General features: G+C 38.8%; 1 protein-coding gene across 3 annotated transcripts in view; it reads left to right on the forward strand.

The window, feature by feature from the left end:
- ctnnd2a (catenin (cadherin-associated protein), delta 2a) overlaps positions 1 to 22063 on the forward strand; it is a 255788-nt gene that overhangs the window by 117882 nt on the left and 115843 nt on the right. For all 3 annotated transcript variants that reach the window (XM_026179361.1, XM_026179364.1, XM_026179362.1), the window contains exons 4-11: positions 3495 to 3529; positions 4268 to 4372; positions 7964 to 8136; positions 12497 to 12551; positions 13159 to 13363; positions 13643 to 13760; positions 14671 to 14803; positions 19199 to 19372. In XM_026179361.1, coding sequence (XP_026035146.1) covers positions 3495 to 3529; positions 4268 to 4372; positions 7964 to 8136; positions 12497 to 12551; positions 13159 to 13363; positions 13643 to 13760; positions 14671 to 14803; positions 19199 to 19372 — 998 coding nt within the window. The remainder of the gene's footprint in view (positions 1 to 3494; positions 3530 to 4267; positions 4373 to 7963; positions 8137 to 12496; positions 12552 to 13158; positions 13364 to 13642; positions 13761 to 14670; positions 14804 to 19198; positions 19373 to 22063) is intronic.

Raw genomic sequence — 22063 nt, forward strand, 5'->3', positions numbered from 1 at the left:
TGAGATATGGATTTATGCCTGTAAAAACAGTATTTTCCAAAAAGGCAGGATGTGTTTAGGCTTACATCCTGCTGTGGCACAAGAAAAGATCAGGTAGGACATTACAGTCCATTAGATGCTGCTCTGGCAGTAATGAAATAGCTTGTCAACCCTGCCATTTATTCCATCATAACATGAAAGTAATTATTAGCAGCATTCACCATTTCTAGCTAAATACCAACTAAAGCTAGATGGTATGAGTTTGACACCTTGTGTATGTATAGGTGTTGTTTTTATCAGTGTGTTGGTGTTTATGCATGTAAATAACTGTGTATGTGTTAAAATTTTAAACAGGGGCATGCTTTAGCTGTAGATCATTGCTACATGTGGGTTTTTTGATTGCTTAATAATATATTGCGCAATTCATTTAGGTTTTTCAGGTGGAAAAAAATCACACTGATCATGTAATTCTCAAAAACACACAAAAACTGTATGTATCAAATATGACAAACTTGGCGTTAGGGGGTTAAATATGTGAATGCAGAAACGCGTTTGCTGAGGATGCATACATACATCATCACTGACAGCCTTATCACGATGGACAAGTGTTCTTAAGTGCTACTATCTGTGAAGGGAGGCAGCTGGAAGATTTGTGAAGAACGTTGTGTGGCAGTGTAACTCTTTCAGAGTAATGCTGCTGTTCAGTAATGTAAGCCGTGGACTAGAGACATCATCAGGGATTGTGTTTGTGGGATTCCTGTCCCATAACACATTTACAACATGCATAGCGTGATTTTGTTAGTGTAGATTTGTATCTCACTTTTTACAAATCGTCCTCAGTCTTTCCAAAGGACACTTGAAAGAACAATATTAAGTAGATTATACTCAGATTTTGAACTTTGATTTGCCAACAGAGATGTTGTTTGAGTTTCAATATTTCAATTTCACACAATAGTGTAGGGTGCATAGATGCATATATCTTGACACTAGGTGAAAACGGCACTTTTCAGCTACCGCACTTGTGACATGCATGCATGCTTTGGAGTTCACTGGGAAGGGCAGAGGATGCTGTGTGTTGATTTAAGCTGTGTGGCTGCTGAGAGTGGCGTAGTGAATCGCTGGGCGTTGTGTTGTGGCATGTCAAGCAAGGGGGTGCAATGTTGTGGAATAATGCTATGCTTAATACATCTCTCTCACTGGTCTCTCTGACTGTCGTATGCCTAGTTTTCTTTTTCTATTGCTTTCTTTCTCTGCAACCGACTCCACTGGAGAACTGAGTGTTGCTGTGGTTACTCTGTTATATGTTACTGATGCACATGAAAGCACAGCGCTCTAAGCACAATAGAACTCAATAGAATGTATTAATAAGATTTACATTTTATTTTAAAATGCAATCATTCTTAATATATCTTTAAATGCACGGTCGTTCGTGTATAATTTGACTTTTATGATCTCTGCTTCTGACTCAGGTATTTAATCCTATGACCTGAAGTCTTTTTTTCACCTTACTTAAATAACTCAAAGTAAATGTTAGCTGGAGAATTATTGAGCAGTAAGTTAAGTGAACTTCTGAATTTCATCACACATTTTTTTATTATCACAAGGGGAACATAAATATCAGTATGGCCACTGACCTTTCAGTGTGCACGCCCTTCTATGACCTACTTCTGCAAAGCATGTTGCTTTGATTGCAGCATTTTGTTTCCAAATATTACTGAAATAAAAGTAAACTTTTTAGAGTCTAACTCAAAGATTTACACCAGAATTGAGAGGACAGTAGGTCATAATGTCTACTGAAGCATCCAGCCGTTGAGTCTAAGCCAAAACTGACCTTTTGAATGGTCGCCACGCTTGAGAACCAGCTGTCTTGCCAGCATCCCTTCCTGAGGTGCTGCTGGGGTAGCAGCTGGCCAGATTGTATTTAAAAGTCCAGCTGGTTTCAAAAAGTAACAAAGTAGCACATGTTTACATTTCTCTTCTTCACGAACCTTTATTTAAGATGCCTACCTGTATGTTTGTATTAAAGATGGAGTTTCTGGTTGGCTGTTGAATCCCAGGCCCCTCCAAATTCTCTGAAGTGTTCCAGTATTGCTCCATTATATTTTCACATTGTATGTATTAGAGTACAGGGATATAGGCTGCTGTGCTTCAAATTGCTTTAACTACAGCATTACAATGAGTCTTTGCTATTTAGGACAATACCAGTTTGTGGATAACCATTAAAATCTGCCACTTATCCATTCTTGTTCTTTTGTGCATACAAACTCATCACCGTGGAATATGAAATAGTATAAATAGAAGACAGCAAGCCCCGAAAACCAGCCTAATCGTGTAGATGAAGTTAGATGGAAGCGTCTATAGCTATCAGCTAGTCTGTCTGATTCTGTATTGATCACAAAGAAGGTGGCTCAATACTCGTCTCTAAGTTTCTTTTTTGCTCTTCTGTTCTGTTTTTACCTCTGTTCAGCCTCCCATTAATCAGCCATCCATTGACATTCATCAGGAGTATAGAAAAAAAGTCTTGCCTGTAGTTTGTACATGTGCAAATGTTTGTGTGTGGGTGTGTTTGTGTGTTCATGAACTTTATTTTAGGTTTTTATCAATCAATTCACAACAACTGTCATCTCACAGCACTTCACATCGCAATACCTTCCAATATAAATCCAACAATTTCCTTTGAGCAAGCAATAACAGTGAGTAGAGGCAGGGGGAAGTGGCCCTCTGCCTTCACAAGCAAACACAAAAACTGAAATTAAATATAGCAATAATTATTATTTCATTGTATGTCTACCTAAAACACCATCTGGAAATAAAGAGTGAACCAATCAATGCAGAACTCAAAGTGTGACTTAAGGATAAGTTTTAAAAAGTAGATTATTTCAGTAAAAGCTTCAGTACACATGAGATCAAACCATAACACACAAATAAATCCAACAAGAAATAGCAAACGCTAGGTTCCAGACAAACAAGGCTATGATGAAAAATAAAAGAAGAAACAAAGACAATTTGACATCAACACACAAGCTGTCTAGAGTTGGTTTTTGTTCTCCTACTAAAATTTACCAAAAAAAAGAGAAAAAGCTGATGATTCACTTCTCAGCCCATAAACTTTGTCCACCAAAACTCTTTCTGTTCTAATTTCCTCCCTCTATGTGTTGCATTTTTAAAAGTTGGTAAAACGTGAGCTTCTTCTCAAAAGGAACAGAAACAGAACTGACACTGGTATCATTTTGGCTTAAGAGAGGTAAAACATAGGAATGCAGACTAAATACACTAAGAGGGTAGGACAATGGGACACATCTTTAATAAAGAGATTCTCTGTTCAGTGCAAATGAACGGTGAGTCTAAGGTTGAGCTAAAGTGACCTGTGGCGCTTCTCATCTCATGTTTTTTTTTTCTTGTCATCACTCATCACAGTGATATGGAGGATTTATTGAAAAAGCCATTTAAGAATCTACTCTTAACTAAAACTTTACTTTTTATTCGTCGTGGTAACCACATCCTTTCTCTTGCAGTTCTTCAGATGAGCAATTTCGCTGGAACTCTCAAGGTAATTCATTATTACGTTATTTTTTCCTTATTTCTTCCCATTTTATGCTTCTTTTCTTAAATTATGTCACCCTCATTTACTGTTTTAATCTCTTTTGATTATTTTAAATGTACAGCACTTTGGTCAGCAGTTGTTGTTTTAAATGTGCTATATAATTAAATGTGACTTTGACTTTAACGTCTCAGACATGCATGAAACTTGTTGTGTGTTAGTTTTTAGAGGAATCATGTATGCCATAGTCAAAATCATTGAGATTTGGTAGTTGTGATAGCTAAATAGATTATTGCAGGATCCCGACGATCTGTGAAGTCACACCTGCAAACATGTATCACCTTTTTAATCCACAGCTAGCCCGGGAGAACAGTGTTACCCCATATGTTTAAAAAACATAAATAAATAAAATCAAACATTTTCACTACACACAACATACATATTCCCAAATGCACTTACACATACTTACCAGTGCATCAAATTCACTTTTATAACAGCAACTTCATTTCCAGCTAGGCAGCTCCCAGGGCAGACTTATCAGGGCCCTTTACCAGCATATAATCAAAATGTCCCACGGCTCATAACCAAGTCACAATGCGTAAGGCTTTACACACTGTGAGAGGAAAGGATTGGGGTTACTGCCCAGAAAGATCTCATCTCTCTGCCTCATACTCTCTTTCCCGTACCTCTCTCTTTCTCACAGTCTTTGCGCCTGTATGTGCCCCTCATCATTTTTCTCTCCCACAGCTGATGGACAGAAAGATATTGAGGATGAGTTGACAACAGGTCTGGAGTTGGTGGATTCCTGCATTCGCTCCCTTCAGGAATCAGGAATACTAGACAGTGGAGAACGTAAGTATACTTGCCACTATTATCGTGTGTGTATGTGTGCATGTGTGTGAGGGGGAAATAGTTTCAAATATTTGGTGTCTGTTTAAATTATACTTATTTTAGTCTATTTTATGCTATAGTCAAGAGTCAACTCTAGCAGAAATGCCACTCAAACAAAATATTTCAGTCTAAGAGTATAAAAATGCATAAAAAATATCATTTCAGGTTCAATTTTTCATATTACCCACATATTACACACATATTTATTTTTAAAAATTTGAACAGGCACTTCAAGCCACAAAACCAAAATTCATGTTACTGTTTCCAAACAACACATTTAATTGGTTTGTACAGTCAGTGCTTAAAAAGTGGCGATAGTCTTCACAGAGTGCAGCAGTAGTTAGTTTAAATATGTGAGCATAATGGTAGCCAATGCTTGTTAACTGTTGTTTATTAAAGGAGGAAAATTATCCCTCACCCATTGGATAAGTGGAATAATTGCCACAAATCCTATTGTTAAGATTTAATTTTTGCTATGATTACAGCTCTGACCTCTGCTCACAGCAAACAGCTTGAGCTTTATTCCAGATTTTTGAGATCCTCATTGATTATTTGCTCTAAAGCAAATCGTTTTAAGTGAATTTAAGGAACACACGCAGCATATTGCTCTCTTAATCTTTACAAGGAACTGTCCCAAATGCCTGTGGACCTTGGATTCTGATAAAGAAATTCCAACAATGATTGAGAGGCAGCCCGTGTATAAGGTCATGCTAAATGTGCTTGGCATTTTCTTTGCAGGTCATTGGTTTTGGAACACTGCATTCCCATTTCACTTATTGCCTGCTGACCTTTTTGATAGTTGATATTGTAGTAATGGATGGCATTTTAGAACTCACACTGTGAGGGGTGATACACAGTGAATTTCTGTGTGTCAGCTTACATGTTACATCTTGCAGTGCATGTGGTTTCTGGAACTGATAGAGTGGGCTAGGTAGTGTGGAACAACGATGTAATGTTTTGCACACACACACGCATCCACACAAAGAGGCATGTCTGACCAAAAGTTGGACATGATAAGCTATTTTTGGTATATTTACTATAATTGCTGGTTTGCTTTAATATGATATGGATTATCTGTTTAAGCATATGCCGAACAGCTACAAGACGTGCCAGATCATTAGATCCTTACTGTTTTTGTACCGCCCAAGTCCCTGTCCAAATAGATGGCTCTCTCATTGTGAGCACTCTTGTTATGGGTGTCCCACACCCAGCTGTTTTTCCCATTTTGCAAATGGGCTTCTACCACAAGCTTAACAACGTGGCTGTGGATATCTTTCAATAGGTGTGTGTGATTCTTTCCCAAAAAAGAGTGCTGCAAATAGCTAAGCAGTAAATACATACTGTAGTGAAATGTCACTGTCTTCACCAGAAGGTTCTACTAAACAGGCTTTTTGTCGGTGAACATAAGTGTCAGCACAGAGCAACACAACTCATAAGTAACTGTACACAGACGCACTAATTCTTTTTTTAAAAAAAAGTAATGTTCAGGTTTTTATTGCGATTTTAAATCCAGCATTCCTAAAATCTTTAATGACCCTTTTGTGTGTATGTCAGGTGTGCATGAGTGAGTATTTCATAGACTGCAGTAAGAATACGATGCTCATAATTTGACTGAGCATTTGAAATATTTATATCAGAAGAGTCGAACTTACATTTCCATATCAAAACAGAGACGAGAGTCAATACTGACACAAAAGAATTTAGAACCCTACAACCAGTGTTTTCCATTTTACCCACTGTTACTCACACATGCATGTGCTACTATACACTCACTCGTATTAGGCATTTGCACATTTAATGTCACATGTGTGCAAGCATACCACGCCCTTAATAAACCCTTATTAGCTACTTCATAATCAGTCAACTTTGCTATTTTCTGACCATCCAGCAAAAACAAATTTCGCAACACATGTTTGAACATAGAAACAACCATATGCATTTTTTTGTCACGTAACACACACGATGTAACAAACACCAAGGCTGAGGGATGATGAGTTTGGGAGCTCCCACTCAAACTGCGTAACACAAAGTGCTGTTTAATAATTCATAAAAAGCGAGGGATGAATCAAGATGAGAAAAGGCAAGTCTTTTGTGAAGGCGAGAAGCAGAGGAGTTGATCTTGGTTCACAGCACAGAGGCTCACAGGGAGGGAAGGATTCAGGGAGAAGAGAGCGAGCAAGAGAGATGGAGTGAGCAAGCAAATAGATATAGGAGAAGAATAATAACGGGCCATTGTTCTTTAAAGTGAGAAAAGAAACTAACGAGTCAGTAAGCTCAGGGGAAAACACTTATTGTAGGCTTTATTAGGACATATCCATGATGGTTCAACTTTTGAAATTGGGAGAGAGAAACAGAAAGAAATCCCCACATTCTTTAACCCTGTTCATCAGAATCTTTACTTACTTCTATATTTTGATGGGATGATTTGATAATATGTATATGCTGGTTCAATGGGGCTGTTTTTTTTTTTTTTTTTTTTTTTTAAAGATTGGATATGTTTATATACACTAAGATACAGTATTAGTGTGCATACTGGATATTTATTTGCATTAAAAAATTTGTTAAATATTACCTCTACCAGCTCGGGCACAGATGCAGATCAACTAAGCAGCAACTAAGCAATGTCTGGCATCTCTAACCTACAGTGGCAACATACATGTTATGAATTATTTATTTGCCATATCATGAAAATGTGAGGAAACTAATTACTTCTTAATAGAGCACACGTAAACACATATATGGAAAACCTACATTACTACGCACTCACCGCCGACTGGCTTGTGGCTTGTAACCACTGCTTTTGGTTCACCACATCATTTCATAGACATTTAAGAAGATAGTCCATCTAAAAAACTGTCTTATGATGTTCTTAGCTTGGATCAATATCAGCTTTATGTGCACAGCATCGGAATCAAAGAGAAGGGATTATTATCTGATGACACAGCAGCGACTTCATCAGGTGGTTGAAGTAGTGATGCTCTGAAGCAGACGGTGAATTTGTGTGCGTGTAACAAAAGTCATTGTGGTCGACATAGTCTTTTGTTCTAACCCTTTGGAAGATGGTTTGGCATTTTAGGTGTTTGAAGCCAAATTTCATTGTTTTTCAAAGCTCAGCTAACTACTGGAAAAATAAAATAATGTTTCTAATTAATTCCAGACCAGACCATCATGGTCCGCCTTGAGTAAAGTTTTTTTTAAGCCAACAAGGTGTTCCGTCTATTACAACTTTTTTCTTTTCAGCCCTCCTCCTCCTCTTCTCATCCTCTCTATCTCCCTGCTCCTCCTCCTTCTCCTCCAGTTCTTTCTGTTCCTCTGTTTCGGTCTTCCTCTGCTAATAAATTATGTATGCTATCTCCAACTCACGGAGTGCTGCACTGCTGCACTATCTGCTCTAAATTGCTGCTTGCTCTCTCTCTCTCTCTTTTCCCTATTTCACACCCCCTCTCTTACTCACTCTTAATCTGTCTCTCTCACGCTCTCACTTGCTCTGTCACAAACTCAACTCAACCCCCTTTCTATACAACCATACGCCACCTCTGTCTCAATTGGTAGGACCGGCTCTTCTTTCCCAGAGTTCCTTGCAGCTCAACTCCACCCCGGAGGCTTCGCTCCAGTACTCTGCCAGCTACCATAGCAACCAGACCCTCGCCCTAAGCGACAGCATCTCTGCAGCAACTCCTCAGCGCAGCGGGCAAGTTGGAGGAGCTGTGCACAGCTACAACCAGGTGGGAAATACTTCCGAACAAAGAGAATATTGAGCGTATAAGTGTTCATGAGAACAAAACCGAGAGCAATTCTGTCACTGGCTATCTGTGCAAACCACAATGTGTGTTGTGAGAAACTTTCCATTTGTCTAGGAGGCTGGTGGTCACAACATTTTAGTATGGATTTTGGCTCGGACGGTGACTAATTTGAAGTGCGTTTTCCTCAGTTTATTAGTAAAGCTGCATTAAAACCATTTGCTTATGCAAACTTGTAAGTACTTATAGTGTTGAGAGATGCTGGTCTTCGGATTTCTTGTCGCTCTGATTTTTTCTTTCAGAGACTCTGCGAACATTGCCCTTCATTTTCCTCTACTGGCTTTTTTTAGGCACTGTGTTGCATAGCGCTTATCCAGCTACATGTAACTCTGGCTCTCAGTGCTCTTAGCAAATGTGAATTTGTTTGACACCATAACTGAGTCTATTTGATCAGGGTAGAAGTGCATATTTGTACAGAATCCTATTTCATTAGCCCCGCTGAAGTGCTTTAGTCCAGTTCTGCCTTTTCAAGCTGCCCATTGCATTTTGTCTCTAGTGTGAAGGTGATGATAGACATAGGCAAGTTGTTTAGAAGAAAACAGGTTATGAGATGCTCACAGACCCAAATTGGGGTACAATTAAATACACACAGAGAAATCTCTGCAAGTGTCTTGTTTATAAAGACTTAAAATAAAGCTACATGGATACAAAGACATTAACCACAGCAGTGTGCTGATAGAGAGAAAATCTATCAAATTACTTTCTAGCCTGCAGCTGCCAATTATTTTGAATTTCCATATTCTTAACATATCAGTATTAAGTATTACTGCAAACACACACACACACACACACACACACACACACATGTTGTATGAAACAGAAACCCACTGATCTGCTTAATCAGTGAAGCAGCCAGCGTCTGGTATAAATCTTCCATTTATGACAGATAATTATGAATACAAAATGAGATCAAATAGTTTAAATGAATCGTTTTAAGCTAGATAATTATTTGACAATAGTCGTACTTTGTCGTGAATGGCTTTTGGTATGTTTCTGAGTCTTTGGGCAGAATTTTGTACTAAAGGTAAATTGGTATCTGCTTTCTCCTCTGTCAGTTTGCACGTGCATTTCTGTGGTTTGTTATTTTATGTTCATGTGTCTTTTGAAAGAAAATGATGTAGGAAGTGTTTTTTGTAAATATATTTATTCACATCCCCTGCAGTCACACCAAAGCTAGTTTCAGATAAAGCTTAGATGCCTTGCCTTAATAAATAAGAAACAGGAGGAAAAGACAGAGAGAAACACTGATAGGCTGGGATATAGATGGATGGACAGATTAGGAAAAAGGAATGTTTACTCTTTCTACAGTGTTCCTTGTCCTCTTTTCCCCTCCTCTCATCTTCCTTCCCTGTCCTCTCTGCTCACCATCTCTGTCCATGTGAGCGAGTGTGTATCTCTCTGTGTGTGTATCCTCCCCTCTGATGTTTTTGGCTTGTCAGTGTAATGGGGCTAGTGCTGTCAACAGAGCTTGCTGCTCATGAATAGCTTTATGCATGCCAGTGCTGCTAGATAGGCAGGTGCAGCTTGCATGCATGGGTAGTACATGTATGTTTTTGTTGATCTTCTTCCATTCGTGTGCGCTTGGGTATGTGTGTGTGCACGCGGGGGCTGCATTCCTTTACGTGGATGCATGGTGACTATCTGAAGGAGGGAGAGAAAGTAAAAGGTCTAGCATGTTGCTGCTCTTTTTGTAGGATATTTATAACCCTGAGAGGCCAGATTTTAATAATTCATGGATACATGGCACCTCAAACATCCCAATGTTTTACTGGAGGAGAGAAAGAGCAGCACTGCAAGATGACACGGAGTGAGATCGAGAAAGTGCTCTCCCTCGCAGTGTGTGTCAGGCTTTCTATCTGTTTGTTACCTCAGCCAACAATTCATCTTTTACTCATTATTTATTCACCCATTGATTTATTTACTCATTCCTACACTTTTCAGGCCTCACTTTGTGTCTTGATCATTGTAGCACATCTGTAGTGTTGAACACAGTCTATTAGCCACCATTAACAGAAGCTCTTCCCTTCGTCTCATAAGCTTTAAGTCATTCAAGATTTCATAATCTGCTAAACTAACACAAAGGACCTCTACAGTACTTTTAGTAATTCATCCTTGGAAAGCTTTAGAGGTACAAAATATTTAGATCACATACATCAACTACAGTGTTAGAATTCAATATTCTTTAATATTTACAAATAAACACAACATTTGATTCATATATTTATTTAAACCATGAAATCTTCAATTTTAGAGACATTTGTTAAGTTATTTACAAATGTTAATTATATGTTCTTTCACTCTGTGTGTCACCTGCTTACTTTCCTGCCTGCCACAATATCAAGTTTTCTTTAGAAAAAAACATTATTTCCATGATGAAGAACAAATATTCTGTGTTTTAAAAGGAGTTAATATATATTAAATGGGGGGAAATTTTTCAGCCCCATCTATTAGAATTCATATCAGATTTGGATTTGGGTGCTGTAGGTTGACTCCCTGTGAAGTCCTGTGAGCTTGTCGGAGTTCCAGTGCTCCAGCACTCTACATTTGAATCACTGGAAGACCCATTTTGACCACTTGCACAACTGTGCACAACTCTTCTACTAAGTTTAAATAGCAAATCTGCAACTCCTAAAAATGTTATTTTTAGGAAGAGGATGGAGCTGCAGGAACAACTGCTCCATCCTGCCAGCCCCATGGCATTCCATATTTATCCAGTAATATGTAGAAAGACACATGTTGATACAAACTACTGCAGAGTGCAATCCTCATTTTACCAATTATACGTTCTTTCACTCTTTGTGTGTCACCTGCTTGCTTTCCTGCCTGTTTTCTTCCATAAACTGTGCATCAGGTATTTTTTTTCTAAGATCCCCCCCAGCAAATTATACTGTAAATTTCACAACCCCTTTTCAAACCTTGCATTGTCCTCAATAGATACACGCCCTTATCACAAAGCAGGAAAATAACCAGAGACCCAGACAGCCACTGGAAACAAAAGGGAGATTGCATGCTGGTGCATGCTGCTACATTTATTTGTGGTAGATATGCTGAGAAAGCAAGTGGGCTTTTTTTGTTTGTTTTGTTTTGTTTCTCTGCACAATTTTGCAGCTGCAAATACAAACAGCACAACTCAATACAAACACAGCTCCAGAGTGTGTTCAGCTATTGTGAGCTACTGGTTATCAAATGATCAGAACATTCAATTCAATTCAATTCAATTTTATTTATATAGCGCCAAATCACAACATAAGTCGCCTCAAGGCGCTTCATAATGTGTAGCATGTGTTAACTGCATGCATTTTAGTCTATTTTTGCTGTTCAGTAAAATATAACAGACAAAGTAAATATTCTAAGGACTAGCAGAATACATTAATGTCAAGTAATGCATTTTCATTTAAATGTAAATATATATTTATATACATTTTGTATCTCTCTTTTCAGATATGCATCTATATATTACTCAGTTACTAAGATTGTTTGAGCCAAACTACTGTATAGACAGTACTGAGAATCCTCCGAAGTGACTCAGTAACTGCATGATTGCATAATATGGCTTTCTACATCTGAAGCCGTGTCAGTCTAGTAATAATGGATCTGAATCACCTTTACAGCTCAAACTTACACACAAGGCTATATAAGGCTCAGCAAGGTCTGACATATGCTCCCTTTACAGTCTCGGGAGAATAAGGGGAATATATATGGATATACCAGCCTGTTTTGTGGAGTAAAAAGGCTTTTCATATTCTGTCTTTGACTCACATACCTTCTTTATCTGTTGGGAATTCACTGCATAATGCCATCCAAGCTGTAGGTCCACTGTTCTCATTAAAAAATTGCCTTGTAAATAGATGTTAAACATTAACTAGTTTATAATAATAGATTTAGTTGTGTTAATTGTTTGTGAACATCGGGATTTTAATATAACGGATTGTAGATAATAAAATATGACTATACAGTTGACTACATAACTTTTTCTACCTTTAATAGATGGTGCGACAAGGCTTTACAAGAAATGATTTCAGTCAGCTGAGCTCAGAGGACTTCGTTGTCGGCTTCTGTGCGTCTTTTTTGTCATCCCTCTGTGTTCTGTGGGGATTTCATTACTAGCGCTCCCTAAGTTCATTCAAAAACCCTCAAAGTCTCGACTGATCTCATTGTGCATAAAAGTTTTTTTTTCATGAACACTACTCTTTATTCCGTTTCATCCCATTTATTTTCTTAACTCCGTCTCTCCCTTCAACTCTTCTAATCTTCAGTTGCTCTGTCTCCCCTCACAACCCCTCAGGTGACATCAAGCCGTGCAGCCCAGCAGCAACAATCACAAACTGGGCCGGGGTCAGGTAAGCCTGATCACATCTCCAATTTCTTTGCATGTAATAATATGACAAGGCCTGACATACAGTTGATATGTCAAATGACATATGGAGACATTGACCAAGAACCAAGAAACCAAAAATATGATACTAAGAGAATATTTTTAGAATGTGCAGTATGAATAGCTTTATTATATTATTAGTGCATCCTTGATCTGGGGTCAGAGTTATGGGTTATTTATATGAAATCCTCACTTAGTCTTTTTTTTAATTGTTAAAATTGATCACTCACTGATAATGATACCCAGTGTGCTCATATCCAGGCAAATGTCTGTGAATGTGTCCAATCTAAAATTCTAAGCATTATACAGTATATATGCAAACAGCTTTTTTAAGTAAAGTGTCACTGATGCACTTAAAATAAAATCTAATTTTGACCTTTGTGCCAGTGTTTTGCTACTATAAATCTTTTTTTTTGGCATATTACCAAGTTATCAGCCACAGAAAATCTCCAGCTTTTTAAAACCCACTTTAAATCTATTTCACATCATTATTATCAGGCTGATCACATTTCTCTGTCATTCTGTAACATTTACATGTTCATTAAGGTGTTTTCCCTCCACTTTTTTCCAAGGTATCTACTACTCCAGTGCCACCTTACCTGCCCAGGGTTCCCCTCTGTCAGGAGGGGGAGGCTCAGGGTCCGGTTCCCCCAGTAAACTTCAACGTCTGGGATCAGCCTCTGATGCACAAGGATACGCTACCACTCAGCGGCTGCCTTCCTCTTCTTCCTCCTCTCCCAAACAGTCTCCTGCTAATCGATTGGCCAAATCATACAGGTAGAGAGCATATACTGCTGCTAATACTGACATACAGTCCGTATTAGAATAATGAAAAGGCTTGAAAAATAGCTTGAGAATAAGCTAAACACATGATGATGGTTTGCAATAGAATAAAAAAACAGAAACATATCCTGTACATGACACATGACAAATGATTGTTCTTAAACATGAAGAGCAATCAGTTGTTTGAATATTTGAATATATATATATATATATATATATATATATATATATGCGCGCAAACAAATCATGCTACTTTGTTCATTTGTCTTTCAGCACCACAGTTGCTGTGACAACAGCAGGAGGGGGCGGTTCCCCCCTGAGGGTGGCATCTCCACCTAATTCCACAGCAGGAGGGGGAGGGGCCAGCTCCACATCTTCCCCTCTTCACCAGGTAGATCGTTCAACAGTTATACAATGTGGACACACACAGAAAGGAAATGTATTTTGTGATAATAGACTATAAAATGAGAAGATTTTTATGTGAAGCATACATTTAAAGTCCATTAAAATTACCACGGGTTATACAATATTATAATGAATGCAAATGCAACTGCACTTAGTGGAATATAAATTCACTTCTGCAAAGTGAAAGGACTTTAGACAAGTGCTATATAACTGAATGGTGTCTCACACTAATGCATAGAAATACTTATTATTTTGATTGTGGGAATGTGTCATATCCAGTTTGTATGTACATAAGGTTAAAGCTGTGTTAGCTTTCTCCTCACCTCTTTCACAGTGGCTGTAATCACAGATTGCTTGGAGGAATTTAGTTATTGTACCCATTTTGTACATATTATATTATTGTTATACATTTACATTACAGTTTAACTGATTCTACAGTAGTGATTATGTTTTTCTAAACGATTGAACAGATGTGTAATTGTTAGTTGTGTTATTTGTTGTAAGTGTAATTTTATGACACTGTGTAGTTATACAGTGCATTAAAACCATATGGCTGGTGTTACTATTATATTATTTACATTCTACCAGATGTTTGGTCACACAAATAATAACACAGGGCAGCTGCAGGGCAATTATTTTTAGTTATATATTTAGATTGTTGTGTAAATTACATCCTTGACTCTAAAATGATTGGACATTTGCATTTATACACCCTTTTCCAAATGTTTTGCATTTGAACAAAGCCAATTTGGCAATGTAAACTTAAAAACATGTCAGTACAAAAACTTTTTATCCACACCAATCAAACTGAAACACGAGCCATGCCCGCTGTTACATATTTGGCTGCCACACTCAGTATTCTTAACTATTCAATCCAGCAACTCTCGTCTCTGCAGATGAGTTCAGGCATAGGGAGCTATGCAACTCTGTCTCCCAAACGACTGGCAGCTCATCACGCTTCTGACCAGTACAAGATCTCCCACGAACTCTACGCTACTGCTACACTGCAGAGACCTGGAAGTCTGGCAGGTGGGGGTTGACACATTCATGCACTGTCGTGTAGAGTTTCATGTGCTTGCACAAAACATAAACCCTCCAAAATATGTAATCCGTATTAAACTAAGTATACTATGAATACTAAGGGGATGTAAGTAAATCGCTCACAGTGTATCTTCGATTGTCTGTTTGTGCTGCAGATGTAGTATCTCGTATCAGTGGAGCATTTGTAGTCTAATTGTTACATTTCATTGCATCACACTGCTGTTCTTAGAAATGTCAATTGCTATGTTTAAATCTGTTGAATTAGCCGGTCTATGAAAAAGCACATCGCTGTGCTGTGGTTGATATCTCAGGCTATACTTCAAAGGAGGCATCGGTGTCTCTGAGGCTGCCCGTTAGAAAGTTTAAACTTTAGAATTAATATACTAAGCTATCAGCAGTTATATTTGAGAATTATGAGCTATTTCACTCACAGCTGTGTACCTGCTTTAAGAATGACTTAAAATTATTAAAATTCCTAATTATGTCTTCCAATACGCATGTCCAATAGCTGGGTGTAGGGAAGGACACTGATCTTAGTGCAGCCAGTTCTTAAAAGTACCAAATGGATTTAGATTAAGATACAATCTGTTTGGCGTTTCCCAGGGTTACATGTACTAAAACCGGTGTCAAAATATCTATAGACCCAACTGTAGGTCTATAAATATTGACATTGCTTTCAATACACTAGGAAATGATTTATCTTCTTCTTGATCTGCTGTGTTTTTTTCTTCTTACTGACTTCAGAAAGGACATTTTGTAGTTTAATTGTAACTGTGAGTGAAGTAAGGAAAAGGTTGTTCTTGGTGACTCTGCTAGAGCATCCTTTGCCATGGACATTTTTTCCTGTGTGTATTTTGATTTTTTTTCATCAAAAAAATGAAACAAAAAATAAAATAGATGAATATTGATTGAACCATGCTACACGGAGTAAGTTTATTTGATTAGTTCTTTAAAATTAGAGCTACGGTGATAGGAACATGACCTTCATGGTTTACCCTGAGGGTGCAACTGTGATCTTGACGCATTGCCTCAGGTTCCATGTCTCCTGAAGGCTTTAAATGGAGTAGAAAAGAAAGACGTGAGCAGGAGTGGACTGGGGAAATAAAATTAACGCAGTTTGCTATCATGTGCATAGACTACCAGATTGTCGTTGATTGCATGAGGGCAATTTAATGGCAATTCATGCTGGCAATGCACTATGTTTTATTTCACCTGTAAGGTCTGATAGTTACCACATTTTCAAAATCCTACCAAGCATGAATTGTGTGTAGATAGTGTTACTCAGAAAATGGCTTATCGGAGTGGATGATGTGCTCCTAGGAAAAGCACAGTAGAGTTCATCTGAGTAGCATGTTTGGAGAGGTACTTAGCAGCTTCACAGCTCCTACTCTATGCCAGAGTTAAGCTGCGTACAACAGAAATTGCCTAAAAAAGACGTTTACTGTCTGTGCTTTTTGTATGAAGGGCTGGTGTGATATAGTTCACTGGGTCTAAATATTGCCATGGTAGCAATGCAGGATAATATATGCAGCATACAATATATAATGTGTGGTTTGATGCGGAGCTTTATTGGCACTGAAAATAGTTGCTGGTTAACATTGGAAACTCAAAGCTGTGGAAATTCAATATATAGTTTTGTTCTGTTTTTTTAATTTATGCTTCTCAGAAAAAATGTTGTAACAGTCATCTTTAATATTAAATCTGCCGTTGAGAACTATACTACCATTCTTGGTGGAATTACAATATACAGGTGAATGAGCAGCTCCTTGCTATATTTTTGTAGGTAAAAATGTAGTTTGCTCTATTTTTTACTAAACAGGCATGACTGTAATTCACCAAGGAGCCAGAGTTGGGTTTGGCATGTTGTTATTCATTTTAAATATTTTACTGAATAAAACATCATATGAGTGGATCTCTCTCACTCTCTACATCAGCCTGTCATTTTTGTCTTAAAGTTCCACTTCCTCTTTAAAGAAAGAGGTCAGTACTTCCATGAGTGGGCCCCCGTGAGCCAAAGAGTAAATGTATAATGAAATAAAACCAACTCACCAAGACTTCAAAGATGAAAGGCACTAGAGGAAGTGAAAGAGCTCAGATGAGTCATGCTGTTAATGGGTGTGTCCACGACTCTAATTAGTATTCTTTTATGCATATTCTCATATTGTCTTTCAGTCCTGTAAAATTCACTGTATTTTCACCTGGGGTCCACGGCAGTTCTAATGTCTGTTCTTCCAGTATCTATTATTCTTTTTTCTTCCCTTATGCTGACACCCTTGTCCTCTTGCTGTTTGAGTTCACCATCTGGCTACAGCTGGCCAGTAGAGTATGAAGGGATGCAGCCAACCTTTCATAGGCTTGGGAGGTTAACAGGCCAGTCAGATAACCACACAGCTGAAAGAAGGACAGAGTTGAGGTGCAACAGCGGTTTATCATCTGCCATAATAGTAAAGAAATAGGATAATAGGTTGTCAAAGGAGCTTGCAAAGAAAAGCGTCTGGACTTCTTTAAGTTACTTGAAGACGTTTCACCTCTCATCCGAGAAGCTTCTTCAGTTCTAAGGTCAAATGGTGGGGAGTCCCAGATTTAAACCTAGTGGGAGTTTCCCCCCACAGAGGGACAAAAGGACCCCCTGATGATCCTCTAATCACCTGAGAGGTTTCACCTGTGAAACTGGGTGTGGGTCCCAATCAGCCAGAGTTTCGGGTGAGCTCATTGTGAAACCTGGCCCCACCTTATCATGCAAATTCCTGAGGTCAGATGGCCCAGGATGTGAGTGGGCGTTAAGGCGTCTGGGGAGGGATCTCAAAACTGGATTATAGATGGCAGACAGTTGGTGTTGTAAACCACCGCCTCTGTTCAAAGATCACACAGTGGTCATAGATGGCTTCTTTCACTCCTCTTTCAAACCATCTGTCCTCTCTGTCCAAAATGTGAACATTGGCATCCTCGAAAGAGTGTCCTTTATCCTTAAGATGCAGATGGACTGCTGAGTCTTGTCCTGTAGAGGTGGCTCTTCTATGTTGTGCCATACGCTTGTGAAGTGGCTGTTTGGTCTCTCCGATGTAGAGGTCTGGGCATTCCTCGCTGCACTGTACAGCATGCTTACGACACCAACTGTCTGCCATCTATAATCCAGTTTTGAGTTCCCTCCCCAGACGCCTTAATGCCCACTCACATCCTGGGCCATCTGACCTCAGGAATTCGCATAATAAGGTGGGGCCAGGTTTCACAATGAACTCACCCGAAACTCTGGCTGATTCATTCTTCGGTGTGCATATATTTAATCCTACTTAGATGGCAAAGTCTATTAATATGCATTGATTTCTGATATAACCTGACAGATTGAGGTATTTGACTGTGTTACATTGATGATGGATTCACATGGAGGTTTGAATCTTCGTGCACTGGCCCATCATCCCGTGTAACTTTCTTGGCATGCGACTTCAAGTGCACTGAAAACTATTGTAATATGATATGACATTAGCTCCACTGGACCATCTCAGTCACTCATAGCTTTCTAACTCAGTGTATGTATGACTATTTATGTCTTTTTATTTCTATCTCGCACCATGTCACCTAAACCCTCCCATATAAACCCATATTCCCCCACTTTGCTACTTTTCTACCCTTGCCTAATTTTAATTTTGGGTCTCCTCGTCTTCATTGGGAGGCCCCTTGCCTTACATTTGTCCTGCTGTGTAATGAACAAATGCCTGCTGTCAATGTTTCCTTGTCATGTTTTTTTCTGTGGGACTCCTGCCAAACACAGAGCAAAGGAGAGAGGGGGAAGGGGGGGTTGCATCTCATTATTTTATAGCTGCCGAACAGCAATGTGTTCCATGGAGATTAAAAAAATTAAATGCAGAGGCATCACTCCCTGTTTTCTGTCTCTCTCAATCTGTATATTTCTTCTTATCTCATTTGTTGCTGCATATGTCTCTATTTTTTTCTCTGCTTTTGATTTGCTTGAACTATAACTCTCTCACTTCCTTACCAGTCGTACAAACACAGACAGACGAACACACACACACTACCAAACCCTTAGTTGCTCAGAACGACTTTGTTTACAGCGTCCTAATTATCCCACAACACTAGTCTACATCAGCGTAGGTGAAGAATGGCAATGGACAGTTCTAAAATTCAAATAGACTTGTTGCCGCATATGCTTCTTTATTTTCCTTTCGTTTAAATACCATATACACATTTATGTCTTTATTTTACCTCTCAAATATTTTACCTGTCAAATACTTCTTACTCAACCCTCTCCATCCTTTTTGTTTCTAACCTGCTCATCTTCTTTCCTCATTTTCTACCTTTCACTTTGTCATTCCTTTTTCACTGTGTTGTACTCACATCTTTTTACTTCCTCTTTCTTCACTCTAGGTTCTCGTGGCTCCTACAGTAGTCAGCATAGTCAAGAGCCCCTTCGGCCTCTGGGGTCCCCAGAGCACCACATAGATCCGATCTATGAAGAACGTGTCTATCACAACAAGGGCCCCATGAGAAGCCTTAGCCAGAGCCAGGGCCCAGACTCAGGGCCCTACCGCAACAACACAGGTAAGGCAGTCATTGCATCAAATTGTATCATCAATGCAGTTTCATGTTTTGTTTTGTTTCTACTTCGTGTGGCTTAGACATTTTAGAGTTTAAGCCCTGAACTCTGAAACTGTGTTTAAGGTAAATAAACTCAGTCATCTCTGACAAGTGACTAAGAGTATGTTATGGAAAACAAGGGCAACCACTTTCTCTATAAAGTGTATGATACAACAGTAGTACACAAATTAGACTCACAGAGGCAAAAAGCATTTAGTGAAGGAGTAAAGGTAGGTAAAAAAATCCAAGTTTTGACCTTGATGGTGACTGTAACCAGCTGGTAAGAGGTGTAATTTAAAACTGTGTTAGATTTAATCCATTTGTATTTTCAGTATTCACATGTTCAGCAGAAAGGAAGTGCGCTATAGTCACATAGCCTTGGAATAGCTGCTGAGTAGGAGAAAGAGAAAAAGTTACAGCCACACAGAGGTCTTGTGTTGAAGATCAACTGGTATAGGGTAAATCAAGGTGCTGGCTTTTGGAAAAGCACAACGTTGCATTTCAGTGGCAAGCTTTTTATATGAAATGTTTTGGAGGGAGATTCAGAAAAGCAGCTAGCCAATCCAAAGAGGGTCTCGTTCTTATTGGTTAGGTATTGGGCTTGTTTATGTGGCTCTCTGGCCTTAATTTTGTTTTCAGTAGGTAAGAAACAGGCTGAAGTTGAGGTGAGTTGAAGTACTGATTTAACTTCTGTGAGATATATCTATAGGACAAAAGCAAAAAAAATAGTTCTTTATGGGCTAAACCTGTTGTCATATTATAATCATAACTTGTCCCTGACTGAGAGTGGGCATTTCAACCTTCTCCCACTGAGACCTGCGGTCTCAAACTTGGAGATGCTAATTCTCAATTCTGCTGTTTAACAGTAAACTAAGAACCACTCCAGTGCGACCTGGAAGCCATCACCTGATAATGTGAACAGAATTATATCATCCACTAAAAGCAAAGACAAGATCCTGAGACTACCAAAGTGTAGTCAAACAGATACCTCAATCTGAGTTATCCGTCTCGTTCCCAGACTCAGACGAGATCCTCTAAGTATTCCATCCACCACCTGATTATATACCCACTTGAAGTCAGCAGCACCCCACTCCCACTGTACCTAATGTGAGCAGAGCACTGCTTCCTCCTCTTGAGGCATCTGACGGTTTGCGAGAATTGTTTTGAGGTAGACCAAAAATCTTGTTACATGGCCTCACCAAACTCCTCCCACACCTGAATTTTTGCTGGAGCCAGAGCCACACCGCGCTTGTTACCTGCCCTCAGTCCCACAGGCTAACCAAGCTCAATAGGACCCATTCTTCAGCTTGACTGCTTTCTTCACCACCATCCAACATCTGGTTCAGACACTGTAAAACCATGAAACAGATCAACTACCCTGTGGCCACAGGTCCGTGCAATCACCTCAATGAAGGTGCAGAACATGATCCACGTGGTAGACTCAGTCTCCCGAGTCTCCCTCGGAATGCTGTCAAACTTCTGCCGGAGGTAGGAATTTAAGATCTGTTAGATGTTCCCACCACACCATCATAATACATTTGGCTGTGCCAGCCCTGCCCACTAACTTCCCCTTCCACCTGATCCAACTCAGCCAGTTGGTGATCAGTTTAGAGCTCAGCTCCTGCTGATATTCTCTGACTGTTAGAAATGCTCCATTTAAAATTACCTTCCATGCTATTTCCTTCATGATCACTCTCACTTTTCTTATGCTTTAGTAATGTAACCAAAAGTTGTGGAAATTTTCACTAAAAACACTATTCTGATAGTTCTGACCTACTTAAACCCTTGAGTATACGACTAGAAATTATACATAAATTATGGCTTTTCCCTCTTTCATTGTTTTTAACTAGCATTAGGCTCCGGTGATAGATAAGCCAATATGATTGTCTTTTATGTGTTATTGTTCCAGTTGATTTAGGTTCAAATCAATTGAATGTATTAAGGCCCTTTCACAAAGAGAGTTACATTCACTGCTCTGCCTGCTAGGCTAAGTGAAGGTCCCAAATATGTGTTGTGCAATCTGTGTATGTCTTTTTTCTTTCTGCGCCCAGTGATGTGTATGTGTATAATATGTACCCACTTCATGTCATTCCTCATTTCTATTGGTCATGCAAAGACTGCACTCCAACACTGCACTGTGCTTTGCTTGACGCCATGGTAAATTGTTCACGGATGGCAGAAGCAGTCATTGTATGAGAGAGTCATTTAATGTGAAGTAACTGGCCTAATTTGAAAATCTAAGGACTTGAAAGTAGAAATATATATTGTAGAGATAGATGTAGCCACAGTAAAAGTAAAAAGCTCTCAGAAAAATACATACTACACATATAGATACCTAAAAATTCTCCTTAAATACCAGTACATCTCAGAATACATGTCCATATTTGAGCAAGGCCAAGATGGTTCACAACAAAGAACAGTCCTTGATTTTGTAGATGGCATTTTTAAGCCCATTGGTGTGTTTCTGCTCAGGAAGATCAACCCATATATGTCTTAAATATAAAGTGTAACTTCAACAGCTTTTCCATAGTTTAAAATATAAGAATTGGTCCTTGAATAGTTTATGATATCCACTATTTTTCTGCCACACACTAGGCAAATAATGCATCATGTCTAACATAAAAATGCAAAAATGTGCTGCAATTAACTTTTGTA

This window comes from Astatotilapia calliptera, chromosome 9 (assembly GCF_900246225.1).
Source record: "Astatotilapia calliptera chromosome 9, fAstCal1.2, whole genome shotgun sequence".
Taxonomy (NCBI): Eukaryota; Metazoa; Chordata; class Actinopteri; order Cichliformes; family Cichlidae; genus Astatotilapia; species Astatotilapia calliptera.